This window comes from Hippopotamus amphibius, chromosome 1 (assembly GCF_030028045.1).
Source record: "Hippopotamus amphibius kiboko isolate mHipAmp2 chromosome 1, mHipAmp2.hap2, whole genome shotgun sequence".
Taxonomy (NCBI): domain Eukaryota; kingdom Metazoa; phylum Chordata; class Mammalia; order Artiodactyla; family Hippopotamidae; genus Hippopotamus; species Hippopotamus amphibius.
In genome coordinates, this window is record NC_080186.1 from 20,467,627 (window position 1) to 20,495,503 (window position 27,877).

At 52.7% G+C, this 27,877-nt stretch overlaps 1 protein-coding gene across 1 annotated transcript; it reads right to left on the bottom strand.

The window, feature by feature from the left end:
• Window positions 1–27,750, bottom strand: CRYBG2 (crystallin beta-gamma domain containing 2). The gene is made up of 22 exons (XM_057701012.1): window positions 27,555–27,750; window positions 26,755–26,824; window positions 24,471–25,207; window positions 16,492–19,087; window positions 16,029–16,076; window positions 15,828–15,940; window positions 15,534–15,663; window positions 13,301–13,440; window positions 12,632–12,758; window positions 12,363–12,398; window positions 11,869–12,005; window positions 11,588–11,714; window positions 11,154–11,293; window positions 10,929–11,055; window positions 10,683–10,715; window positions 10,442–10,554; window positions 5,831–5,960; window positions 3,686–3,825; window positions 3,153–3,276; window positions 1,439–1,597; window positions 276–435; window positions 1–181 (listed from the first exon to the last, which is right to left on the bottom strand). Exons 4-22 carry the CDS (start codon window positions 19,030–19,032, stop codon window positions 93–95), a joined length of 4,614 nt encoding a protein of 1,537 aa, XP_057556995.1. The 5' UTR covers window positions 19,033–19,087; window positions 24,471–25,207; window positions 26,755–26,824; window positions 27,555–27,750; the 3' UTR covers window positions 1–92.
• Window positions 27,751–27,877: the final 127 nt, after the last annotated feature.

Genomic DNA, 27,877 nt, shown 5'->3' on the forward strand with positions numbered 1-27,877 from the left:
CATATTATAAAATAGTTTATGTTAAAACAAAAAAACCTATAAAAACATTTCATCCCAGGGAGAGACTCCAGGGCTGGGGGTGGGGGGAAGGTTCAAAGCACATAGACAGTCCAGATCTGGGATGCCCTGTCCTTGGCCAGCTCCCACAGCACTGCGTGGTCCCGGTCGTAGCCCCGGCCACCTGGGGGAGGGGGTGAGAGATGGGGAAACGGTCAGAGAGAGCTGGGGACTCCACCGCCCTCGGGGGCCTTCTCCCACACACATGCCCAGCTTACCCTTCACATCTAGGATCTGGCCTTCGAACATCTGGCTGCAGATGCGGCCTGATTCGCTGATGCTCCACGTCTGGCGCGGCAGGCGGCTCTCAGCCCACAGCACCACTTTGGAGCCTGTGCTGGGAGGGCCAATCACCTGCAGGCTCATGGTGGGGGCCACCTGAGGCCCCAGGAGGCCATCAGGCACTGGCCCTCCCCACAGGGACTCCGTCAAACCCCAGACACCACTGACACACCCAGCTTTGAATCCTGGCTCTTATGGACTGTGATTCTGGGCAAATCTCCTAATCCTTCTGAGCTCTGGTTTCCTTGGAGATGGTTGTTGTGAGGTTTCTGGTTGTCATGAGGATTCAACGTGAGAAACCATAAAAGGGCTGGAAAAATATGAGCTCCTCCAGGAAGCCTTCCATGACTGAATCCTGAAGCACAGGCTTTAGCAACAGACAAGCTTCCACATACTTATTGGCTACGTGACTTTCAGCCAGTTACTTAACTGCTCTGCGCTCTGGTTTCCTCCCCTATAAAAGGGGAAGTATAATAGGACCTGCCCCATAGCGCCCTCTGGGGATTGCATGAGGCATTCATGTGAAGACATCTGCCAGGTGCCTCCCTTCGATGGCACCTTCTCAGGAAGGGCTCCCCTTGTCAGAGCTACTGATACTTCCTATTTTCCTTTCTTAATGTGTTTTTCCTCTGTTGCACTTTTCAACACCTAAGGTACGAAGATATTTTACTCATTTAAGTTGTTTTTTCTCTCCCCACTAGGATGCAAGCTTCAGGAAGGCAGGAGTGGTTTCTGTCTTCTCACTGCTATATTCCCAGCACCTAGAACAGGGCCTGGCACATACTGGGTGCTCAGGAAGTGTCTGTGGAGTGAACCTGTCATTATTAATAGGATGCAAATCTGTCACAGGAGATCAGAGCTGGTGGTCCCTTAGAAGCATCTGGTTCAATGCTCTTGTTTTGCAGATGGGAGACAGAGGCCCAGAGAAGAGCCTGAATTGCCCAGGGGTACACAGCCCGCACTCTCCACATCCCCAGGGTCTGAGTATCTGTGTGTATCTCTGTCTCTCTGCCCCAAGGCTGGGTCCTGTTCCCGACTGGGAACAGGCTTGTAAGGGTCTGGGGCCCTGGCGTCCCTGCCACAGTCCCTAAACTGGTACCTGGTTCTTCAGCAGCCCATCCTCGTAGTACCAGATGCAGCTGCCTCCAGCTCGGGGCTCAGAGACCACCACGCGGCCCGCCTTCATGTCCTCGACGTGGTCCGGCACTGCCAGGAATCCCCCCAGTGCCTCATTCCAGAGGCGGAAATAAGCCCGGCGCTGGTGAGTGGGGGGAGCTGAGAGTCAGGGTCTCTGGGCAGGGATACTCCCACTTGGGCCCCCAATGCCCTCAACTCTGGACCCTCCAGTATCCCAAGTTCTCCCTCCTACCCAAACGATCCTCGACCCTGCTTCTAAGTCACCCCTTCTTTCCCACACATATGCCAGGGGCACATATGCAGCGCACACCCACACAGTTCCATGTCTGTAGAGATACACACAGACACACGGGCAGATACACCCAAGATCCACATGGTTGTACAGGAGTGCGGCAGACACAAACACATGGATACACACCGGCATGCACACTACACTATGTGCTCCCCCAGCCAACTCCACGCCAGGCACTTATGTTTGCTGAAAGTTTGGATGTGAATAGGAATACAGATGTGCACACACACTTATAGAGAGAAATGCATGCACTACCCGTGTTGAACAGGTACCACGGCAGGACGGACACTGGGCTGTCAGACGTCAGATCTGGCTCGGCCACAAATCACCTGGGGGTCTCAGGTGGTGATGATGTTAAAATAGTAATAATAATGATCACGGCCGATGTTTGTTGGGTGCCTAACCACTCAAGCACCGTTCTAAGGGCTTTGCACCACTATTATCTTCAGTCCTCAAAACAACTCTATCATACACGTCACCCACATTTTAAAGATGAGGAAACTAAGGGCCATGGAGGTAAAACACTTGCGAAGATTGCAGAGCAAATTCCTGTCTACTTCTCTGGGCCTTTATTTCCCCATCTGTAATATGTGAGGGTTGGAGATAACCACCAAGATTTCTTCTAGCAATGATGTTATAAGAGTCTGAAAGAGGGGCCACACAAGTATCCTCACAGAAAGAAACAGTGTCACAAGTACAGACACATGCAGTCATAAATACACTCTCACAGATGCACAGGGTGAGGGGGACAAACATCCCCCCACAGACCACCTCCAGAGGACACATGGATAACAGTGACATCACGGACACAGAAAGGCCCTCAGGCGGGCCAGTGCACGCGTGCGCGCGCACACACACACCTTGTGGCCACGCCTCCACATAAATGCACATACACATAAATGAGACACACATCCAGACGTGCACTCACAGACATACAGAAACACAGGTACAGACACAGTGTTTCAAAGTGCGGTGCGCTTACTACTGGTAGGTGGTACATGAGATAACTGTCAGGCTTATATGGAAAAGACTTACTGTTAAAAATTTAATGGTAATGTATTTATCACAGTGTCTATTAAGGAAAAATCATACATATACATCAAACCCATGATCTTATGGACATTAGTCCTTAGGATAAGGATAAAGTTAAAAAAAAAAAAGTGAGCAATTGTATTCCAATAAAGAGTTTAAAAAAAAAGCTCAAAAAAAAAAGTGAGTTGATTTAGAGGAAAATATTAAGATAATAGTTCAAAAGGAATGATGGTGTGACAAAAATTGTGACGAAAGTATACAAATGCTGAGTTTGGGAAACATGGGAAATGCACAGACAGACGCACAACCAGGCAGGCCAGCCCAGATAGACTCAACCTGACATGTTACCCACCTGCTTGATGGGGTAGAGGGAGCCCACCCTCTGCGTCCCGCTGTACGTCAGCCAGTTGGTGATCTCGCAGCTGCCCACCAGCCACTGGCGGCCCCGGAAGTCGCTGTGCTCACACAGCACCCAGCTGGGTCCAGCAAGTACCAGAGACACAGTGAGGAAGACAGACAGACAGACAGACAGACAGACAGATGGAAACAGAAGTAGAAGAGGAGGAGCAGGCGTCAGAACATTCTCCACCTCCTCTTCTCTCATACTGGACTCCTCTGCCTGGGGTTCAGGTCCCAGGACAGGGTGGAGGGGGAGGCTGGGAAGGAGCTCTGGGGTTTGCAGGGCAGAGTACGGTCCTGGAGAGCCCCCCAGGCTGGGGTCCAAGCCCTGAGGGCCAGTGACCCTTCTCAGCCTGCACTCCTCCCCTCTCCCTCCTGGCTTGGAAGGGAGTGGAGTCGAGTCGGGGTGGGGGGGGGAGAGGGGAAGACCCGGAGATCCCCGACCCCCCCCCACTAGCAGCCCTCCGGTCCCCGAGGCACACTCACACGCCCCCCTTGATCCGAACGGACAACACGTGGTTGTTGAAGCCCTCGGCCTGCAGGCTCCGCACCTCTCCGCTGAGCTCGATCTCCTTCCCTTCAAAGCACTCCAGGCCATACAGGAAAATGGAAGGCTCTGAAAAGTGCTGTGGGCCAGGGCCACGAGAAGGGGTGAGGCCACGAGAGTCCCAGACTCAGCCTCCCTAGTTCCAGACACCCCAACTCCCAGATTAGTATTTCAGGCCATCTTCCCTCCTGAGCTCCACCCCACAGGGCCTCTGACTTCTGGACACTGCCAACTGGGTGTCGCCCAGATTCTCAGCTGCAGCATGTACCAGCTGGAACCCCCATTGCCCCTCAAAGCTCCTCCCCAGTAAATGGCACTTCTAAGAAGAGTGATAAGAATAATACCAGTCAGGGACTTCCCTGGTAGTGCAGTGGTTAAGACTCCGACCTCCCAATGCAGGGGGCCAGGGTTTGATCCCTGATCAGGGAACTAGATCCCACCTGCATGCCGCAACTAAGTGTTTGCATGACACAACTAAGAAGTAAGATAGCTGCAACTAAGGAGCCCTTGAGCTGCTACTAAGGAGCAGGCAAGCCTCAACTAAGGAGCCTGCCTGCCACAATTAAAACCCGGTGCAACCAAATTAATTAATTAATTTAATTTAATTAAAAAAAGAAAATATATATATCAATGTATTTTAGAAAAAGAAAGAAAAATCCTACTGGTCATTATTCAGGCAGTTCTCATGTATTCAGGGCTTACTACACACCAGATTCTGTGCTAAGTACTTTACCTGATCTCACTATAACTTCTCAACAGCCCTATAAGTAGGTGCTATTATTATCCCCACTTAAAGGGAAACCGAGGCCTGAGAAGGTAAACCACTTGCTCAAGGCCCTAAGGCCAGGCTTCAGAACCAGGTCTGTCTGTCTTCAGAGCCCAGTGTGTAGTTGTAAAGAGCTTGGACTCCGGAGTCATGCCGCCTTGGGAAGAACCTGGCTCTGCCTATTACCAGCTGTGTGACTTAGAGCAAGTCACATAACCTCTCTGTGCCTCAGTTTCACACCGGAAAAAGGGAGAAGATAACAGCTATATGGCTCATATAGTTGTGGTGAGGATTAAATGCCTTAGTGCATGGGAAGCCTTTTAAACACTACCCGGGACTTCCTAGGTGGTTCAGTGGTTAAGAATCTGCCTGCCAATGCTGGGGACCCAGGTTCGATCCCTGCCCCAGGAAGATACCACATGCCACGGAGCAACTAAGGCCGGGTGCCACAACGATTGAGCCTGCACTCTAGAGCCCGTGAGCCACAACTATTGAGCCCATGTGCCGCAACTACTAAAGCCCACGCACCTAGAGCCCGTGCTCTGCAGCAAGAGAAGCCACCGCAATGAGGAGCCCGTGCACCACAATGAAGAGTAGCCCCGCTCACCGCAACTAGAGAAAGCCTGTGTGCAGCAACGAAGACCCAACACAGCCAATAAATAAATAAATAAATTTATAAAAAATAAAAATAAAAAAAAACCCCACTGCCCAGAGCGTGGTACCGTGAACGCCAGCTGTTCCGCTTGCACTGCCCCCACTGGCCACCCAGTCCGTCACCAAGTCCTACAGACTCAGGGCCTTAATATGGCCCAAGTCGCTTCTCTCCACATCTTCCTGGTCCAGGACATCATCCTTTGTCCTGAATCACTGTAGCAGCAGCGCCACTGTCTTCCCCCCACCCACCATCACCCCCATGCAGCAGAGCCATCTTGCTGTTTCACACCTGCCTGCCCAGAACCACCACCTCAGCAGTCGCCCCTGCCCCCAGCCCACCCCCGAGGGCTAGCCCCTCCTGGCCCTGGCCCACCTCAGTTTCAGGACACAGCACTCTGCGCTGTAATCTTTCTGGGTTCCTTAAAGGCAGGGCTGTGTCTGATTTATTTCAGGACCCCCAGGACCTACCTCAGCAGAGGCTCAGTAAATCCCTAGTAAGCTGAAGCTGGCTTTGAAGCTCCAGGGTCAAGGGAATCTGGGGTGGTTCTGAAGACTGGATTTAAGCCCCACAGCCCACTCAGCAGTGAGAAGAGGCTCCATGTGTGGGCTCCCCCAGCAGCACCCCTTACCTCAGGGGTGCCTGGGACTGGACAGGGGCACTCACCAGGGGCACCTTCCGGAGAGAGCCCAGGACTGTGGAGGCCAGGCAGCCCATGGCCGTGAGAGTGGGGAACTCGCCCTCGGAGAGAATGTGCTGCTCACCCTCAAAGTTCTTCTCATCACAGAGGATCCAGCTGGGGAAGGAAGGGGAAGAGTCAGGGGATGTGAGTAGGTATCTGAGCCCATCCTGTCCTCGGCCTTCCTGGCCCCCCCCCCGCCCCCCGCGACACAGCCGAGTATACGTAGACTTGATGGGCATCCCTCAGTCCGGGGGAGGCCAAGGATGACCAGGCGCGGCAGCAGCAGGGACTACGGTCAGACTTAAGAAAGGACTGAATGAAATCACACTACCCTTTGGGGGAAATTTGGCAACATTAAGCAAAACTCCATGCACAATTCCTCAGTAATCCCATTTCTCAGAATCTGTCCCAAGGATACCCTTCAAAACCAGGAAATGACACATACAGAAGGCTACTGATTACACACTGTTTGCAGTGGCAGAGTGGGAGCAGCCAAGTGTCCATCAATTGGGGATTGGCTGAATAAACTAAGAATCTGGAGTGTAACACAGAAGTCGAAGAAGTGATCTCCAAACTGTTCAGTGAGAAAACCAAGGCGCATAGCAGTGTTCACAGTATGCTTCCTTTTTAAAGAATTGAGAGGTATAATTCTCACACCATAAAATTCACTCTTTTAAAGTGTACAACTCAGTGGTCTTTGGTATATTTCCCAGGTTGTAGTGTGCTTCCTTTTGTGTAAGAAAATGGAGGAGGAGGAAAACAAAACATACCTGGTTTCTATAGTTATATGTAAATTTACATATGAGTGTATATTTGCTTCTATCTTCGAAAAGAAACAATGGATGAACGAATAAACTAAACACACACCAAAAAACAGGGGAGGAGGTGGGAGAGGAAAAGGTAGCAGGGACAAAGATGAAAGCTATTTTTTTTTAAGTCTTAACTTTGGAACTACTACGGACTGAATGTCTGCATCTCCCCAAGATTCATAAGTCACATTCCAATGTGATGGCCTTTGGGAGGTAATCAGGTTTAGATGAGGTCATAAGGGTGGAGCCCCCATGATGGGATTAGTGTCATTCTAAGAAGAAGGGGAATTCCCTGGCAGTCAGGACTCTGTGCTTTCACTGTTGAGGGCCTGGGTTTGATCCCTGATTGGGGAACTAAGATCCCACAAAAGGAAGAGATAGGTGAGGACACAGCAAGAAGGCATCCACCTGCCAGTCAGGAAAAGAGCCCTCACTAGGGAATCAAATCAACCAACACCTTGATTTTGGACTTCCAGCCTCCAGATCTATGAGAAAATAAATTCCTGTTGTTTAAGCCACCCAATGTATGGTATTTTGTTACAGTAGCTCAAGCTGACTAAGACAAGAATACTACAAATATTTTATGTAATTAAAAAACAGGATTAAATAAAAATGAGAAGATTCCTGAAAATTAAAATAAACAAAATAAATGAACCTAACTGTATATCAGATTGGTGGCATAACTGTACAGAAAAAAGTATTATTTCAAATGCTTAAAAACACAATATTTTGAACTGTACATATCTAATGGGATGTAGGTGAATGTTCTGAAGATGAAAAGAACAACAGAGAGACCTCAAACAGCATTCACTGGTTTTTACTGTTAGTAGTAATATCAGTATTATAATTTTGAAACACCTAGCATGCAGATTTTGGTCTCCAAAGAGCATTACACATTAAAAGCAACCCAGATTCTTTGGGAAATGATTCCTGGTTTGAGGCAAAAAATGTACAAATGATCCTGGAACATCTTACTGTATCAGAAAAAAAAGGAAGTTATTAAGAAAAACTACTGGGGTCATATAAAAAAAATACCCAGGAAGCAATCTGGAGGGGCTCCCATTTGCCAAAGATGAAACAATTTGAGTACACAAAAGAATAGTGACTCCAATGGACTGGAGCATTTCATATACATAAAAACCCATGGGGACTTCCCTGGTGGCTCAGTGGTTAAGAATCTGCCTGCTGGTCAACTAATACACGGCAAAGGAGGCAAGGATATACATTGGAGAAAAGACAGCCTTTTCAACAAGTGGTGCTGGGAAAACTGGACAGCTACATGTAAAAGAATGAGATTAGAACACTCCCTAACACCATACACAAAAATAAACTCATAATGGATTAGAGACCTAAACATAAGGCCAGTCACTATAAAACTCCTGGAGGAAAACATAGGAAGAACACTCTTTGATGTAAACAACAGCAAGATCTTTTTTGATCCACCCCCTAGAATAATGGAAATCAAAACAAAAATAAATAAGTGGGACCTAATGAAACTTCAAAGCTTCTGCACAGCAAAGGAAACTATAAGCAAGACGAAAAGACAACCCTTAGAATGGGAGAAAATATTTGCAAATAAATCAACAAAGGACTAATCTCCAAAATATATAAACAGTTCATCCAGCTCAATATCAAAAAAACAAGCAACCCAATCAAAAAATGGGCTGAAGACCTAAATAGGCATTTCTCCAAAAGAGACATACGGATGGCCAAGAGGCACATGAAAAGCTGCTCAACATCACGAATTATTAGAGAAATGCAAATCAAAACTACAATGAGCTATCACCTCACACCGGTTAAAATGGGAATCATCAGAAAATCTGCAAACAGTAAATGCTGGAGAGGATGTGGAGAAAAGGGAACGCTCTTGCACTGTTGGTGGGAATGTAAATTGATACAGCCACTATGGAGAACAGTATGGAGCTTCCTTGAAAAACTGAAAATAGAGTTACCATATGACCCAGCAATCCCACTGCTGGGCATATACCCAGAGAACACCATAATTCAAAAAGACACATGCACTCCAATGTTCATTGCAGCACTATTTACAATAGCCAGAACATGGAAGCAACCTAAATGTCCATCAACAGATGAAGGGATAAAAAAGATGTGGTACATATATACAATGGAATATTACTTAGCTGTAAAAAGCAATGAAACTGGGACATTCTTAGAGACATGGATGGACCTAGAGACTGTCATACAGAGTGAAGTGAGTCAGAAAGAGAAAAACAAATACCGTATATTAATACATATATGTGGACTATAGAAAAATGGTACAAATCAACCGGTTTGCAAGGCAGAAATAGAGACACAGATGTAGAGAACAAACATATGGACACCAAGTGGGGGAAGTGGGGAGGGTTGGGGGGGGATGAACTGGGAGATTGGGATACCAAATTGTATGCTCTATATATATGCAGTTTATTGTAAAAAAAAAAAAAAAAAAAAAAAGAATCTGCCTGCCAATGCAGGGGACACGGGTTCGAGCCCTGGTCCAGGAAGATCCCACATGCCGAGGAGCAACTAAGGCCGTGTGACACAACTACTGAGCCTGCGTGCTACAACTACTAAAGCCCATGTACCTAGAGCCTGTGCTCTGCAACAAGAGAAGCCAACACAATGAGAAGCCCGTGCACTGCAATGAAGAGCAGCCCCTGCTCACCGCAACTACAGAAATCCCACGTGCAGCAACAAAGACCCAATGCAGCCAATAAATAAATAAAATAAAAAATAAATTATAAATAAGTAAATAAATAATAAAAACCAATGAGTTCATAACAATACTTTAAAAAATCTTCATTGGTCAGTTTTGGAGGTTGCTAGGGCACCAATTCAGAAATTATTCTGAAAATTGATAAGGAGAAAGGGGCAAACTGATTCTTGGGAAAAGATCAAACTGCCTTTTTTGTAAAAACTATTTCAGGTAAACAAATAGCTGAAAAGGGAATGTTCTTCTTTATAGAACTATTCCAGCTAATATGTGTAGAGGGAATAACAAAACTTAGAAAACCATTTTGTAACCTCTAAAGAAATAATGGGTCTAGGTAATTATCATCAGTGGATGCTAAAAATCTTTAGGTGAAATGTCAGCGAGGAATCTTATAATGTAGGGATCTTACTACCTAAAAATGGGACAGCTACACATGTGCCTTCTGATGTGATGCAGTGGGAAGTACACATATCACCTATATAGTCTTCTTGTCAACAAAACAAAACACTCTGAATCTCATCAAGCCTCTCGATCTAACTACCAGTTTACAAGAAATATGGGGCACAGAGGAACAAAATTAAAACACCACCAGGAAGTAATCAGTTGAATACAGAAAATGCGAAACTTACAGAGTACATTATTGGGTTCTTTAAACGAGTACATGGTATAAAACAAGAAGAAGGGGAAGGTACTGTTATACATTAGAGATCAAATGGACCAAATGCAATGTGTGGACCTTGTCTGGATCCTGAGAAAAACAAACCAATTTCACAAAGGTTTTTTTTCGAAATAATGGGAGGATTTCGAATTGTTAATTTACACTATACTGTCTACAATTTTTACATTTTCCACTAAAACTTTATTTTGCTTTGTTTGTTTCAAGATTGAATGATTCGGTACAGAATAGCTAATCTCAAGCAAGCCAAAGAAAGAAAATCATTTGAAACGAAGACCTTCTAACTACAGCCTCGATTTCCAAGCTGAGCTAAGCGCTTCAGGGCAGGTGTCCACGGCAACCCCACCCCACCCGCGCCCCGTCTCCCCTTCTCGTCTCCCCTTCCCCACGTCCTCACCTGCCGCCGTGGACCCTGCAAGACTGGGGCTGGAAGGAAGGGGGAAGAGAAGTCTGGTCATCCTCAAAGGAGATGTGGTCGCCCAGGAAGTCGGGGCCGGAGAAAAGCTGAATCTGGCGGCAGAGACGGTAAGAGATGAGAGTGAAGGAGCGTGCTGGAATAGGATAGAGAGAACGGGGAAGTGGGGGACAGATCTGAAATAAGAGAAGAGGAGACACAGGCCCCCACACCAGCTCCTTACCTTTGAGACAAAGTGCAGATTGTGCTCCCCGACCTGAAGGGAGGGATCGAAGTTTTGAGATTTAAGGAGAGTGCTAGCCCCTAACCTCAATCCCTCTGGTTTCAATATTCCAGACACTTTCGCATTCCAGCACACTCCCGGCCGGTATTAGCCCCGCCCCTTTTATGAGGCCCCGCCTCCAGCAGCTCTAAGCCTGGTCCTTCCAGTCCCGCCCCCCTGTGGGGGAGGGGCGCGGCCCACACACACCTGCAGGACCGGCTGCAGCGAGGCGAGGGCGCTGTTGCCCGCACCCCAGTCGTCGCAGTTGCGGTACACGCCCTTCTCCAGCACGTACTGCTCCCCGGAGAAGCCCACCTCCTGATAGGCCACCCACCTGCAGGCAGGGCGGGGCGCGGGTCAGTGGGGCGGAGCCCGCGCCTCTGCTGGAACCGCCCCCGGCCCGCCCAGCTCCCCGGAGCCCAGGTCACTCACACGCCGCTGAGCACGTGGATGGCCTGTGTTCGGGGACCGTGTCCCGCCAGCTCCAAGTCCGGCGATGCCTCGCTCACCTCCACGCCACGCCCCTCAAAGTCCATGGCCTCAAACAGCACCACCGCCGGGTCCCCGAAGTCCTGGGCCCCGGGGACGGTCAGGTTTCTCCCGCCCATGACGGAAACCCCTGGGAGTGACCAGACCCCAAGCATGCAGCCCACCAAGGGACTTTGGCGTGAGGTGATCAGTGTGGGCTGGGGAAGGGCAGCAGGAGGGAGAGAGGCTAGACCTCAGGGAACACTTCCAGGTGCCCTGGAGAACAGGCAGAGGCGGCACAAATTCTTCCCTCAACAAATTGTACGGCGGGGTGGGGGGGCGGTGGAGAGTGCGGCTGTGGCCAGAGGCAGAGGGATGTCCCAGTTGCTCTTACTTACTGTCCGGATGACCCGCAGGGAGGTCAGCGCCTCGTTATAGCCTCCCCAGTGTGACCAATCAGCGTATTCTCCCTCCTCCAGCAGATACTGGTGACCCCGGAAACCCTCCTTCTCGTAGCCCACCCAGCTGGGGGAAGGCGGAGGCAGACGACGCAGTCACAGGAAGCCCATGGATGTGTAAGATAGCTGCCCCCACCCCTAGGCAGCCCAGGTCACTCCCCACCGTGGAGAGTAAAACCAGTGGGGAAGGTGGGGTAGAAGGAAGGGTCCTGAGTCCTCACCAGCCCCCAAGAACTCGCAGGGACCCCACAGAGGACAAGTTGGGGCTCTGGCTGTCCTCTGGCTGCTTCAGGTTGTAGATGTCTCGGCACACTTCCCAGCTCTGGCCCTGAAAGTCTGGGGCCTCATACACTACAGCCTGCGGGGAAGAGGGGCTGTGTGAGGTTGGTGGGGAGTGATCTGGACCCAGAGCCACCCAGCTATCCCAGGATGACTCTACTCAGAATCAACCCAGAGCTAAGCCCTCCCACTCCCTCACTGAGCCCCAAGCTCTTACCTAACTCCTGTCTCTCCTCTGACCTCTGACCTCTGACCTGGTCCTTACATATCACAAGCCAGTTCCCAGTGAGCCCTTCTGCTTCCTCCCCCACCCCCCAGACCCAGCCTCTGGCCCCAGCTCCCTCCTCTCTCATCTTCTAGTCCAGGCCATGATAACCACACACATACACACACCCCACCCAAAGGCCCTCTTTGACCCTGAAGCCCAAACTCTTACCTTGGGCTCCTCTGGCCTCTCCACACTTGGGCAGCCCTGCAGAGGAGACAGAACAGAGGTGGGAGAAGACAGGGGGTCACAGGGGCTGGTGACCTAGGGTTTACTTGTTCCTGAGACCCCTAAAAATGGCCAACGCCATGTCCTCCCTCTCCCCCACTCCTTGGACTAATCTTCCCTCTCCTCCAATCCCATTCCCAGTAGGAGCTCCCAGGCCCTGCCTCTTCCCCTAGACTGCAGGACAAGGCTATTTGAGACCACCTGCTCCTTACCAATCTCATAGGCTTCAGGGAGCCCATGCTGTGGTCTGATGCACCCCAGGCCTCTGGGGTGGGGTATTCTCCAGGCTCCAGGATGAAGGGAGTGTCTTCAAAGAAGGGTTTGGGGTATAGAAGCCACCTGAGGAGAGGCAGAGAGGCAGCTGCACCCCAGATTCCCAGGAACACAGATTCGTGGATGGGGTGCAAGGGGTAGAGGGGAGAAGTAAGGAGGCCTCCTCCATCAAGGGGACTCTGGAGGACATTTCAGACCCCCGTAATTTCCTGCAGGAGCAATATTAACAAATAATAACAAATATTTAGGGGTATCTACTCCATGCCAGGCCCTGCTTCAGGCATCAGAGATACAGTAGTGAACAAAGCATACAAAGTCCCTGCCCTCATGGAGCTTAGATTCTTCTGGAGCCGACTCATCCCAGCTGAGGAGTCTCCTCCTCCAGGAAGCCTTCTCTGACCTCAGGCTGGTTTGGTGCTCTTCTGTGCTCCTGCAGCCCCGTGTTCCTCCCTCCTGGAACTCTGGTTGTCACTGTCTGCTTGCTTGCCTGGCTCCACCAGTAGACAGAGCAATTCTAGAGGGCAGGAACCACGTCCTTCACCTCTGTGTCCCCAGGACCCAGCACAGTGCATGTTAAATGAAGGGTTTCCAGAACAACCCGGACTCACAGTCCTGCGGAGACAGTGGCAGATGCCACCTGCAGGGGCCTCTCCAGGCCCTGGGGGTCCTCCAAGGCCTCAGTTAGCTTCACTTGCTCCCCCTTGAGGCCCTCCTCAGAATACAGGCTGATCTCTGGGGTAACGTAGTCCTGTGGAAGGAGAGGGTGGGGAAATGAAGTATAAAGCAACACCCCTTAGAGGCTACCCGGCTCATACCTTCTTCCCCAAATCTGTCCAGCTGGGGCTCCTAGGGCCTTCTCCCCAGAAGCCAGAAACGACTAGGGTGTTCTCTGCAAGGTCAGCCAGACAAGCCTGAGACCAGAGCCTTGCTGGCCCTGCAGTGGCCCTTTGGGACCTGAGACCAAAGTTCCCAGCAGGAGCCTGCCAAGTGCCATGCCCTTTGCCTTGCCTCTGGGAGCCTCATTTCCAGCCTGGTGGAGGGATGGGCGGGATAGCCACTTCCTGAGGTCTAACTTTGACCCTTTTTTGTGTACAATTCCAAGCTGTATCAAAATTTCTACTCCTGTTCAGACTGGCCTCCACCTGCACCTCATCCCAGGAAGCTGCAGATCCTCTCTGCATTCTGTGTGTTTCTTCCTCACCAGGACCATATTCATTCACTCACTCCTTCATTAAATGTTTATGAAGCAGGGACTTCCTAGGTGGTGCAGTGGGTAAGAATCTGTCTGCCAATGCAGGAGACACGGGTTCAATCCCTGCCCCAGGAAGATCCCAAATGCTGCAGAGCAACTAAGCCTGTGAGCCACAACTATTGAGCCCATGTGCCACAACTACTGAAGCCCACGCGCCCAGAGCCCGTGCTCTGCAACAAGAGAGGCCACCGCAATGAGAAGCCCACGCACTACAATGAAGAGTAGCCCCCGCTCACCGCAACTAGAGAAAGCCCAAGTGCAGCAACAAAGACCCAACACAGCCAATAAATTAAATAAATTTATATTAAAAAAAAATGTTTATGAAGCATCTATACTGTGTGCAAGGCATATGATAAGGGCCTGTCCTACCCCCTCTCATTTGGTCTTTCCCATGAGAGTTATTATGCCATTCACAGACTTGGAAAGTGAGGCTCAGCAAAGTTAAGTGGGCTGCCCCAGGGCACACAGCCTGTAAGTAGCAAGACCGAGAACAGAGCAGTGTAGTTTTTGTTCACTGTTGCAACGCGGTACATCCCAGGTGCTGGAACACACAAGGCACCCGATCAATGTTGAATGAATCAAAGGAACCCATGTCTACTGGACTTCAAAGCCCTCATTTTTCTCTTGTACCTTGTTACCTCCCACATCAGGATGAATTTACTGTGAGAAGCTTACAATCAATTGTCTGCAAACACTTGTGTGTTTCTGGAGAGGCTTTGAAAACTCTTGTCCCCTCCTTTGCGTGGCTGGGCCACTGCCTTAGTTAAGATTCTCATCCCCTCTCAATCCTCTCTTATCAGGAGGATTGCAACCTCTCTGGACTCAGAGTTATTTGTCCTTCCATTAAAAACAACAACAACAACAAAACAAATTAAAAAAAAAAAACCCCACCCCAAAATGTCTGCTAGGCCCTGCTTTTAGATTTTTGCTTTCTCTTCTGGGTCTTCCTAGTGGCCAAGATGGCTTAGTCAAGCCTAATTTTAGTAGTTTGTAAATTTCTGTTATGAAGACATTATTTTTCCCCACTTTACAGATAGGAAACTATAATAAGACTATGCCTTTTCAAACATACCCCTCCCTCAAAATTCAGAGGTGCCCCTCAGCTGGAAATCACAGCCCTTTCTGGTCTTTCTGCATCCAGCATCCCTGTCTTTTCTCCTCCTGGCAACCAGAGGGCTGTTTGTAAATCTCTAATCTGTTTACATGGCTTTCCTGCTTCAAACCCAGCTCTCATACCCTAGCTTGACCGTGAATCCTGCAGGGCAGAGAGCAGATCTCCCCCACCCGCTCGTTGCCTGGCATGGTGCCTGGCACACAGCAGACATGAAAGAGCATCTGTGAGCACGTGAATCAACACACATCCATGGCACCAGGCTGAGCACCCCCAGAATCCCTTTCTTAACCAATTGGCTCTGAGGTCGGGATTCTACAGGTGAAAACATAATAAACCCTCTTCAGGCTCCGATCCCGATCCTGTATGATCTCTCCCAGAAACTCCAACTCTAGGTACCTGAGGCTGTCTCCTTCCTCAGGGCCTAGGGCATAGTGTAGATGGGGCAAAATCTGGAGCCCCACACCCAGCCACTCACCCGGACAACCCTCCGTAGGGAGCCAATGCCTTGGGTACTCCATGCTGACCCTGGGGCTCCAAGTTCCACATCTCCTTCAGGCAGGACCAGCTTCTGGCCCCGGAACGCTGGCTCTTCGTACAGCACCCAGCTGTGGGCACAGAGACCCAGGGTCACTGAGTGGGGAGAAGAGGTACCCACAAGGCAAGGTCTCTGGTAGGTGAGGGGGTTTCTGCCAGGTTGACCTGGGCACTTCTCACTGCCCTCACATCCCCAGGTTCACACACAGGACCCTGCCAGGAACTTCGCACTCACCAGCCTCGTACCACCCGAATGGAGGCCACACGGGCCCAGCCGGAGGCATCAGCAGTGTCTTCCCAAACCTCCCTGCTGCTGCCTTGGCAGCCAGGCTCTGAGAAAAGGATCACCTGGAGAAGACACAGGGGGTCCTCAAGCCCTGTCCCCAGGTCCCCCACCTCCTGCTGTCCCATCCATTTGCCGCCCCCCACCGCCTACCTTCCCAGGCCTGGTGTTCAGCTTGCCCTGGGTCTTCAATGCTGGGCTCTGGAATGGATAGCGGTGATACATCTTATGGGGCTGCCTCCTTACTGCCTCCCCCAACCTGCCATTCCAGGAACCCTGCATCCTCCCTATAGGCCTCCACCCCCAAAGAGCTGGCTCACAGAGGATGCTACACTTGCTCCCAACCCCAAGGGGCCTTCACCACTCTGTCCCAGGCAGCCATCCCCTTCCCTAGCTTCCAAGATATCAAGCCCTTAGGAATTCACAGTGCAAATCTCCTACTGTTTGGAAAGGGAGATGGAGGCCTGGAGAAACGTGGTCACACTGAACTAGACCTCAGACTCACACCTCTGGCCCCTGGAGACTCTGTCCCCCAGTATCCTGGTCCTTACACCATCCAAACCTTAGTCCGGATGAGGCCAAGCCCCCTCCGTGGCCCACCCAAGGCTTCACTCACCCACCCCTCCGGGGGCTGGGCACGCGCTGGCTTCTTTGGAGGTGGCCTTTCGCTGTAGAGCAGGGGCAGCTGTCCTGGCACCTTCTTGAGCCCCGGTGCCCCATGGGGTGGTAGAGCAGATAGTTTTGTGCCCAGTGGTTCCAAAGTGGGGGCCTCCTTGAGGGCAGGCACCAGACCCCCAAAGAGAAGGCTGCCTCCAAGACGGGAAGTGGGCCTGCTGCCTGCCTGCCCCTCTGGCCCCAGTTCTGGGTTGGGGCCCTTAGCACCTGCTACGTGCTTCTTCATCATCTCCAGAGGAGAGCAAGAAACCTGAGGGGGCCGGGCAGGTTGGGAGTCCAAGGAGGGGCTGGGCCTGGCTTTCTCCTGCCTGCGCTGGAGCTTTTCATCGTCGCTCAGGTAGGGGTTCTCTGGTTCTTCCTCGTTCTCCTCCCCTTCCTTCTCCTCCTCCTTTTCTTCCCGTGCGGGCACCTCCTGGGGGCTGGGTCCCAGCACCCATGGCCCAGGCTGGTCCTCCTGGATGGCGGGCAACGTGGCATACATGGTCAGGTAGGAGGAGCGGGGGGCTCGTGGCAGCCGGTGAGTGCGGAGGAGCTCAGGGGGCTCCATGCTCCGCAGGGTATCCAGGAAAATCTCCAGATCGGCAGTCAGGGCCACCTCCTCCTCCTCCTCCCTCAGTGGCTCCGCGAGCGTCTTGCCTTTGGTGGAGTCAGGGACAAGCTGGGACTCCCGGTTGGCCTCCACTCCCATCAGCACTGGGGCAGGGGGGCCTCCTGGGCTGGGGGATCCCTTGCCCCCTGAGGAGGAGGAAGCAATGAGAGCAGCAGGGTCCTGGACAACTACTTTCTGGGTGGAAGATGGGACAATAGAAGCACGAGGGCCCTGGACGACCTCTTCGGGCACAGGAGGTGAGACGGGGCTCTCTTCAGAGCCGTGGACAACATTTTCCTGTTTGGGGGGTGGGACAGCAGGAGCTGTCGGGCCTTGAACAGCCTCTTCCTTGGGGAGAGGAGGGGCACGGCTGCCTTCGGTGCTCTGGACAACCTCTTTTTGGGTGCTAAGGCTCCCTTCTGGGCCCTGGGCAACCTCGGTTGCTTTGGGGGATGAGGCAGCAGGAGCACTAGGGCCCTGCGCTACCTCTTTCTGGGTAGGGGAGAAGGTAGGGACATTTTCAGAGTCCTGAACAACCTTATTCCTCGGGGAGGATGGAGCGGAAAGACCTCCTGGGCTGGTGACAGCCTTACTTCTTGTAGAGGATGGAGCAAGAGGTTGTCCAGGGACTATAACAACCTCAGTCTTCACCGTGGGCAGGCTGGTGGCAGCAGGGGGATCTGGAAGCCCTTCCTTTTCGACAGAGGGCCGGGCCTGGGGTCCCCTGGGCTCGAGAGTAAGCTGGGCCCTAGCATGAGTAGGTACTTCAGGCTGCTCTGCGGGGTGAACTAGGCCGAGGGAGGGGGGTTGGGTCTGGAGTCTGGGAGAGGAGGGTGCTGGTGTGTGGCCCTGAGAGGTCTGGAGAGGGGGCTGGGTGGGGCTGTAGGTTCTCCGCACTCCTGGGACGTCATGGACCCTGGTGTCCGGGGCTCTGTCCTGGTCTTGGTCTGGGTGGGCTGCGGGGACATCTTGGTTCTGAGCACGGTGAGCATCCTCCGGGAAGCCTGCGGGGGCCAGGGCAGATCTGTCCTCTGGCTTTGCTGTCCCCATCTCAGGCAGCTGCCCCGGGGCTGCACCCTCTGTGCTGCCCAGACCCGGACTCCTTGGCACAGCAGCCAGGGGCCTGGGAAGCCGGCTGGCAGGCGGGCCCCGCTCAGCAGGCACAAGGCTACTTAGCAGCTCCAGGGCTTGACTGCGGCTGGGTGAGCCCTCAGCTCGGGGGCACACCACCACGGCCCGCACCGTGCGGGCAGCACTGCGGCCCCTTGGCAGGGCCTCGCCCCATGGTGTTGGCCCCACAGAGTTGGTCACAGAGCAGTTCACCTGTCGGTCCACGTGCCCTCCCACCACCATGGTGGTCCGCACCGTGCGTGTCACCCGGCGTTCCTCGGGGCTCTGGGAGCTCCGGCTGGTGAGACTCACACCTGGGTGGGGGCTGGGCTCACGGGGCCCGTGCGCTGGCACCAAAAACTCAGTCCTGGCCGTGGCTCCCGGGCTCGGGGGCTCAGTCCTGGGGTCCTGGGGACTGCCACCACCCTGGTCCACAGGCTCCTTCAGCCTTCCGCCTGGCCTTTTCTCCTTGAAGGGTAGTGTGTACTTTTTGGAAAAGATGGGCCCGTGGCTCTGGAAGCTCTCGGAGTCAGTCCCGTCCCGGGGGGTGTGGTGATTCACGGTCTCTTCTCCCCGTGCAGCAAAGCCATTGACTTCCTCTCGACGGTGGCCATACTCAAACATCTCCTCCTGGGGTGCTTCCGACTGGGCCCCTGACACCAGGGACACCTTGTGGAAACGGTGTTTGATCTCTTCCTGGGCAGGGGGCCGCTGCCGCCATGTCAGCGTGGCGCTCACCACGCGGGCCTTGGCCCGAGCCTGGGGCCTACCGGCCTCCTCCATGTGGGGCCCCAGCAACCCGTCCTGAGGGGTCTTGGGCTCACTGTGGTCCAGCTCCCTGCAGAGGGTGCCGGGAAGAAGAGAGACAGGGTCAGGGGGTGGTCAAGGTGGCTCTCTGCGGTGCAGAATAACTACCCCTGCCAAGGTCAGGCAAGTCATTTGAGCTTTTGGGCCTTCGTTTCTTCATCTGTAAACTGGGCACGATACTCTCAGATCTCCCACCCCTCTCCCTACTTTCAGGTGTTCTCCTATGCCAGGGTCCTTCAAGGGGTGAAGCTGAGGCCTAAGGCTAGAAGGAGAGAGAAGGGAGAGAGCAGAAAGGCATACGGGTCTGGCCCACTGGTCTGTGGATGGGGCTGTGACTCTGCCCAAGGAGCCCTGGGGCTGGTCCTCCAGAAGCCGAAAACTAGAAAACCGGAAAGCTGAAAATTAGGCAAGCAATGTTCTGACCATGTTTCTGATCATTATAAAGGAAGGCAAGGAAAGACGGCTTTGGGAACTCAAGCAAAGCTGGGTTCCCCCGGCCCTATCACTCACTAGCAGGATGACCTTGGGCAGCCACTTCTCTCCGGCAAGTTGCAGGGCCCCCAGCCACAAAACTGGAATAACAAGTGTATGTGCTTCACAGGGTTATTGTCAGGATCCAGTAAAAGAGAAACAATAAAAACTCACTTTATGAGAAAAACAAATATCGTATATTCATGCATATATGTGGAATCTAGAAAAATGGTACAGACGAACCTCTTTGCAGGGTAGGAATAGAGATGCAGACTTAGAGAACGAATGTGTGGACATGGGGTAGGGGTGGGGAAGGGGGGGTGAGGCGAATTGGGAGATTGGGATTGATATATATATGCTACCATGTGTAAAATAGATAGCTAGTGGGAACCTGCTGTATAGTATAGGGAGCTCTGCTCTATGCTCTCTGACGACCTAGATGGGTAGGATGTGAGTGGGGAGGGTGGTCTAAGAGGGAGGGGATATATGTATACATACAGCTGATTCACTTCGTTGTACAGCAGAAACTAACACAAAATTGTAAAGTAACTAGACCCCCATTAAAGTTTTTAAAAAAGAAATAGATGCTAAAAAAACAAACTCACTTTATAAACTAAAACTCTGTCTCATAAGCTTCCTCATAAAGAATAAATTATTCACCATGGAAAACAGTATGGAGATTTCTTAAAAAAACTAAAAACAGAGCTACCATATGATCCAGCAATCCCATCCTAGGTAAATATCCAAAAAAGATAAAAACTCTAATTCAAAAAGATACATGCACCCCAATGTTCACAGCAGCACTCTTTACAATAGCCGAGACATGAAAGCAACCCAAGTGCCCATCAACAGACGACTGGCTTAAGAAGATGTGGTACATAAATACAATGGACTATTACGCAGCCATTAAAAAGAATGAAATATTGCCATTTGCAGCAATATGGAGGGACCTAGGGAGTATTATACTTAGTGAAGTAAATCAGACAAGGACAAACATTATGTGATATCACTTATATGTGGAATCTAAAGAATAATACAAATGAATCTATATGCAAAACAGAAACAGACTCACAGACATTGAAAACAAACTTATGGTTACCAAAGGGGAAGGGAGGGGGCATAAATTAGGAGCGTGGGATTAACAGATACAAACTACCATGTATAAAATAGATAAGCAACAAGGATTTACTGTATAGCACAGGGAACTCTATTCAATATCTTGTAATAACCTATAATGAAAAATAAGATGACAAAAATTTGTATAACTGAATCACTTTGCCATACACCTGAAACTAACACAATATTGTAAATCAACTATACTTCAATTTTTAAAAACAGAGTAAATTATTTGTAAATTATCAACAAATATTCCCATTTTGCAGATAAAGGGGAAAAGGCTCAGAGAGGTTAGGAAACTTGCCCAGAGTCACACTGTAGCAGAGGCAACAGTTGAACCCAATCCTACGTGCTTAACCACCATATCAAACTCCCTAATACATCTGGTAAACTGAGACTCTGTGGTTTGGGGGTTAACTTTTAAAAGAGGCCACACAGTCCTGGAGGGGCCAGTCAGTCCCCACTTCGACTTCCAGGCTGCACTGAGCAGGGCAATCCTATTTTCAGGCCTCAAAGGTCAGCCTTTTCCACACCAGCCTCAGTACGAGCCTGTCTTCAGCTCCTCCCCTCTGTGAGGTAGCCCCCAGACCATTATAAAGGCAGTTAAGGCCGGAAATGGACCGATGCCCCCAACTTCCCTCCCCCTTCTCTATTTCCCTCCCTCCTGAGAGGCTGGTAGAACCCAGAACTTTGACCCTGTCTTGTGGCCCCAGCAGTAACTCCAGCAGTGACTCAAATTTTATGAGGGGCAGAGATGAATGGGGCTGAGGCCCAGGGAAGTCTGACCTGACTCGGGACCACTGGTGGCTGTGACAGCATGCCACACGTCCCGGTCTGGCCCAGGACAGGGTCTGAGTGGCCCCGGCTAAGCCCTGTGTATGGGGGAGGTGGGGAGCTGAGATGGCTGCCCAGCCCTTTCCCCAGGCCAGAATTCCCGAGGGGGACACACTCAGACACCTGAGGCCCTGGAGTGCAGCCCTTCCCTGAGGCCTCACCCTCTCCCCTGTCCTCACTACGGAGCCTCCTTCCTTCCAACAGCACTCCTGTCCTCCTTGCTGGGACTCCCCGCACGTGGCGTTTCACCCCTTGCTCAGCCCCTGCCCCGGGTCTTTTCTCCCTTTGACGAACAGTAACAACCACCATTCCCTGGGATTCCCTGCCCCGATGGCACTGAGAGCAGGGGGCAAGGCCCGGATTCTCAGCCACTTATTCCTTCACGCAATTCACTCATTCACTCATTCCATGCTAATCATGTGAGGGGATGTACTAGGCCCTGGTTAGGGTCATCCAAAGCCAATTTTCTCTTGAAGGTGCTTTCCTAGGAGTCCAGAGGTCAAAGAATTAAACGTAAAAACAGGAACCACATTTGGAAGCCTCCCATGGGCTTTGGCAAAGCCACAGGAGAGCGGTTTCAAAGGAAGCCATTGGTGATCAGATCAGATATGTCGGTGACCTCCCAGCCATCAGAATTCTATGCCTCTCTCAACCCAACCCCTGGACAACACCCCTGATAGTCATTCCACTAGCATGTGGTCATTTGTTTCTGCATGCATACCTCTAGGGACAGGGAGGTCGCAATTTGACAGCTGACCTGTTCCTGAATAGTTGTGATGGCTCGAATGTTCTTCAGACTATGCAGGAATCTGCCTGCCTATAGCTCCTCCCACCCTGTTCCGTCTTTCCTCTGAAGACACACCCCAAAGACTCAGGATGCCTCTCCCAGGCCAGCAGAAATGCTCATTCCCAGAGCCCTGTCTTCTTCAGGGGCCCAGACCAGGAGTGGATTTGTCCTCAGGTTCACCTGTGACTTCCAAAGCAGGTGTGTGGGGCTGGGAAAGGGAGCGGCTGAGGAGGGGGCGGGGAGAGTGTGGGAAAGAGCCTTGTCTAACCCAGCAAGTCCTGGATTCTCCCCGCTTACCTGTGAGTCACCCCCAAACTAGGCCAAACCAGCTCACAGGCCCACAGGCCCACAAGCACATGCTGCGTCACACACAGGCACACACGGACACACAGACACACATGGCGCAGACACCCAGAGTCACAAAGGCACGAAAAAACACACATAGATACTTACCCCATCATACACAGACACACAAACACAGAGTCAGTCACGCTCAGGGATATACACACAGGGACACAGCAGACACACAAGTCACCCCCCCACACACACACACACAGTCAGTTCACAGCCCCTAGCCCTCCTCCCCTTGAAATCCACCTTCACTGAACAGACGCACACACCTGGAGGTACACACATCTTACGTATTCCAGCCCCAACTGTGTCGCACTGCCCCACCCCCCGTATGTGCCCATCCTGGCCCAGAGAACCCTCCCCCAGAAAGGGGACAGAGAAGGATGACAGCCCTGGAGGTCCGCTTCTTTCCTCTCTAAGTGAGCCCTTGCCTGCTGTGAGTCTGTCAGTATCCACCTGTGCCCCAAACAGTCAGGGCGCGGCAGACAGGGCCCGCGTCCCCCAGCTGCACCCACTGCTGCTTCCTTTCCCGTCCCCGAGGACTGCCTCCTCCACCTGCTCTCCCTCTCTCTGCAGCCCTTCTCCCCCAGCTGGGGCGCGACCTCCCCCCACGCAGGTCTCTGAGCCAGCCTGGGTCCCACGTGTCCCTCTTCCTTGTCACAGGATCGTTACCCTGACTCCTGCCCAGAGGCCTGGGCATCCCTAATGCTGCCTCTGCTGACACAGTGCTGCCAAGTCCACCTCCCCAAGGTCACAGAAAGCTCTGCAGTCCACACAGCAACCACACTCAACCCTCCTCTGTCTACACAGGGCCCCCGAGGCCTCTGTGAGAGGCAGGAGAGAGTAGTTAGAATATGGGTACCCGGGTTCAAATTCTGGCCCCTTCACTTTCTGGCTGACTTTGAGCAGGGGATCAAACCTCTCTGGGCCTTAATTTCCCTACATTGGGGTGGAAGGGTGGAGAGCAGGATTAGTCTAACTTCTTGGGGCTGTTGTGAGGATTAAATAGAATTATGCGTAGAAAAGAAACCATAAGTGTTTTGTGTCCTGAAACAGCCATCACCATCAGCAGGAACTTTTCAGAGCCCTGTTTAAGGCCCAGTGCCCTTCCTGGTGGTTCTAGAGCGATCCCATGTTCACCCCCTCCTCAGTGAGCTTTAGAGGACCCATCCTTTCACCTCTGAGCCCACCAGGCAGATTCAGGAGAGTCATTTCAACACAAATGAAAAACCAAGGCTTGGGAACCTCAAGTGCCTGTTTCCGTGGCTGCTACACAGAGCCAGGTGGGGTAATTACTGCTGTGACTGAAGCGTTATTAATAAGCATCCCTGCTATTTCGGCAGCCCAACTCACTAGAGTTCAAGGTATTTTCCTGTAACCACCTCCTCCTTCCTCATCTCCAGCTACCAAATCGACCTGACAACTCAAGGCTGCCGGGAGAAGTTACGTAACTTGCCCCAGGACATCCAGCACTTCAGCTGAGAGCCTCTTCTCAGGCTGGGAGTGTGGTCTCCTGAACAGAAGGAGGGAGTGGGGGGGGGGTGGGCGTGGAGGGGGGCTGCTGAGGATAAGGTGACCCCTCCCCCATCCTCTTTGTGATAGGATGTCCCCCTCCTCAGGTGGACAGAGGAGGAGAGCAGCACGGGGTCCCAGGAGGTAGCCTGTGGGTGGAGGGAGGGAAAGGAGGGCAGAGTTGGGAAGGGGAGGGGACCGCAGGGTCAGCTCACACCCAGGGAACCCAGTGAATGAGCCTTGAGTTGGAGAAGCCCAGACACAAGATAGAGACCCAAGAAGGGGGCAGCCAGGCCAGTTTCCCCTCCCCACATCGCCACACATGGGGGCGAAGTCTACTTACTGTCTGTGTGGGGGCCCAGGCGGCAGGCCAGCCTGGAGCTCCTGCTGCGGGGCCGTGCTCCCCCGATGTGGTGGGACTCTCAGCCAGCACTCCTGAGGCGGGTCCACCAGGCACCCCGTGATGGGGCGGAGCCCCTGGGGAGGCTCCTGCCAGCCCCAGGATTCCTCAGGGCCGCAGGGGCAGGGAGCTGGTCGGGCCGGTTTGGGCTCCTCAGTCTCCTCCCTGGGTGCTTGCCCACGCCCCTGCAGGGTGACGGTGATGTGGTAGCGGGTCCTCCTGGCAGAGGGACACTCGCGTAGGGTCTGGACTGGCTCAGGCAGGGCTGGTCCTGGGCTGGTAGGCTCGCCCTTTGCCCCCTCTGCCCTGGGGAAGGATGCTGGGCGGGGCAGCACGTCTTCCAGGTTGCCGGGTGGCTCAAGCCTCTGAGGAACCTCCGGGGCTGTGTATGGGGGTTGCAGGCAGATGCGGCCCGGAGATCCCCGTTCCAAACATCCAGGAGCTGGTGGTGGGCGTGAGGGACACCTGGCCCCAGCAGGCTCTGCTGAGGTCACCGTCAGTGCCAGGCTCTCTGGCCCCAGGGAGGCATAGTTGGCCAGGTCAGAGGCACTGCCCACTGCTGGCCTCTGTAGGCGTCCCAGAGGCTCAGCAGGCCCCCCTGAGCTGTGTCGTCGCTTCCAAAACCAGGAGCCACGGCTCCCTGACCGAAGGTCCAACTCTGAGTAGCTCTGGGCTTGGGCCTGAGGGAAAGCAGAGGCAGAGACCTGGTGACAGCATCTCTCCCCTGCCTTCTGGGTTCCCCTGACGCCCCTGGCTGCCCTCTTTGGTACAGGAGAAGCTGAGCAGAGCTCTGACACCAAGCAGAGCTGCCCTAAGGAGAGACTGCCAGGGCCACAAGAGCTGAACAAAGAGGTAGAGCTCTGGAAAGGCCCTTCAGCATTTAATTCACCCCTTCCCATTCTACATATGAGGAAAGTGAGGCCCAGAGTGGACACTGACATGACTAAAGTCACACAGGGAGGGCTCCTGACTCTCAGGCCAACTGCTGATTTCCCAGGAGTCCACTGGCCTCCAGATCTTTGGTACCAGCTAGCCTGGGGATTAAGGGCTGTGTGAACAGGCCTGCCACAAGAGCCCGTGGCCTCTGCCCGCTACAGGCTTCCAGAGAGCCTGCAGCCACCTGCCCAGTACCCTCCCAGCCTGAAATTCCCAAACACACCTGGGAGGAGGTACTTGGGCATAGAGATGTGCTTGGGACAAGAGGGAGCCAGGGAAGAGGGTTCCCCTAAAAGTGGGACAACTCTGACCTGTCTGCTGTCTTCCCCTGGGGCCCAGGCTAGCTGTGGGGATGAGGGGAGAAGGGCTCAGGACCACAGACCCAAATGGACACGGCCCCCCAAAACACCAGTTTTCAGGGATGGGCTTGTGTCCTTGGCAACAGAGGAGCCAAGTCTGGGGTCAAATTCCTCCTACCAGGGGCCCTTGATCCCAAATGCCTCAATTTACCCATCTGTGAAATAGATGCAGTCTATCACCCCCCAGGGGCTAAGCATCTCAAGAAACAGGAGGGTTGGATGATTAATCTGGGGGCCAGGAGCAAGGCAACCTGGGCTTGATTCTCAGCTCTGTTACTTTCTAGCTGCAATACCTCTTGCATCTTAGTTTCCCCATATGTAAAATGGGCGTGATAATAACAGTATCCGCTTCCTAGGAGTGCTGTGAAGATTGTAGGAGATAATCCATGCAGACTACCCAGCAGTACTGAATTAAACGCTAGTAACTATTGATGGTATTCAAGACCACAGAGAGACACATGCCTGCTTGAGCCACATCCAGAGGAAGCCCTCTGCTCCTCCGGGGTTGGCCCAGCATCACCCCAGGGGCCATGCCAGGAAGTGGGGTCAAAGATAGGAAAGGTCAAGCTAAAGGAAAGAGTGTGGAAAAGGGGGTCCTGAGAACAGATACTGCCCCTACATGCCTCCCCCAGGGGCCCCAACATTAGGAAGCTGTTTCCTGAGCATCTAGGCCCCACGCTAGATATTCCACATCTGTTACCTTATTTTTCAAAACAGCCCTTAGAGGCATTATTGTCCCCATTTTGCAGATGGGGAAGCTGAGGTTCAAAAGTGGGGAGTGATCTGCCTAGGGTCACACCATGAATCTGCGGCAGAGGATGGATGAGAGAACTCCAGTTGCCTAACTTGTAAGTCAGGGTTCTCAGGGCCAGCCCAGCCCCTCCCAGAGCTTATGCTCCCCTCCCCTCCCCCACCCTTGGATTCTCTCCTACCTTGAGGCTGATTTTGCTGGCGCTGCCCTGGCCCTGGGCCAGGTCAGGACAGCTCTGGCCACCCCAGGTCCTGGGAAGGAAGCACAGGGAAAAGAGTGAAGTAGCCTCCTCCTCTCCCACTCCCAGACTGGACCTGGTGACCACCCCCCCTCTCTGTCAGGTCCCCCACAGGCAGAATGAGCACCTGAAACCTTGGGGATCCGGGAGGTCTATGCAGCGGCCTCCTCTCTGCTCCCTGCCCCAGCTGTCCACTCCACCCTCAGAGACACAGAGAGAGACAGGAATGGGCCTGGGAACTAGGCCTGTATCAGGGCCCGAATACAGAAAAAGGACAGTACCCTAGTAGTTCAAAAGCTTGCCATTTGCTGAGGTCCATCCTATGCCAGATTTAGCACTAGGTATAATGCCTACATAATCTTCTTCAAGCCTCACAATAATCCTAAATGGTAGATATTAGTGTCCTCACTTTTCAGATAAGGAAACTGAGGTCCAGAGCGGTAAAGTGACTTTCCTGGAGTCACACAGCTAGTGAGCCTTAGAGTTAAGACATGAGGACAGTCTCACTCCAAAGGCTGGTTGGGCATCACCACACAAGATGAGGAGGTACCTTGGCTGCCCGCTCCACGCACTCTGCCTCCAACCCTAGGCAATCAGCAGGGATCGGAGGCCTAGGCCTCAGTGCCAGAGTCCCATTCCCGTGGCCAGTGAGAACCAAGTCCAAGGGCACACACGGGATGTATCATCACGCTGGCCCAGGAGCATGCACAGTCCCTCCCCTCCCCTCCCAGTCCCTGACTCACCTGCAAGCCTGCCTCCTCTCAAGTGCTGAAAGAAAGGGAGGAGCCGTACCATCTGGGCCTATAGGGCAGGTTCCTGCCAGATGGGGTAAAGGGAGGGGGTGTGTCTTCCAGGCAAGGCACTGGCAGAGTGTGGGCACCCCCAGCACCCAGGCTTCCAGGTATAGGATGGCTAGGCCCTGGCCTCCCTTCTCTCTTCGGTGTGAGAGAGCAGCACAAACCCCTCCCCTCACTTGGCCCTGCCACGCCTCCACTCCTCCCAGGGCAGGCCAGAGACAGCTATGTCACGATAAGATCAGAACAAATTGCCCAGTAACTGCACTGAG

Excerpts from the sequence above, each read along its gene's own strand:
- CRYBG2 (XM_057701012.1), bottom strand. The coding sequence starts at position 19,032 with ATGGAGGAGGCCGGTAGGCCCCAGGCTCGGGCCAAGGCCCGCGTGGTG. Across the intron at positions 12,759-13,300 it reads GCCACTGTCTCCGCAGGACT|GTGGCTTCTATACCCCAAAC; the intron begins GTGAGTCCGGGT and ends GCCTCTCCTCAG. Across the intron at positions 5,961-10,441 it reads TGCAGGGTCCACGGCGGCAG|CTGGATCCTCTGTGATGAGA; the intron begins GTGAGGACGTGG and ends TTCCTTCCCCAG.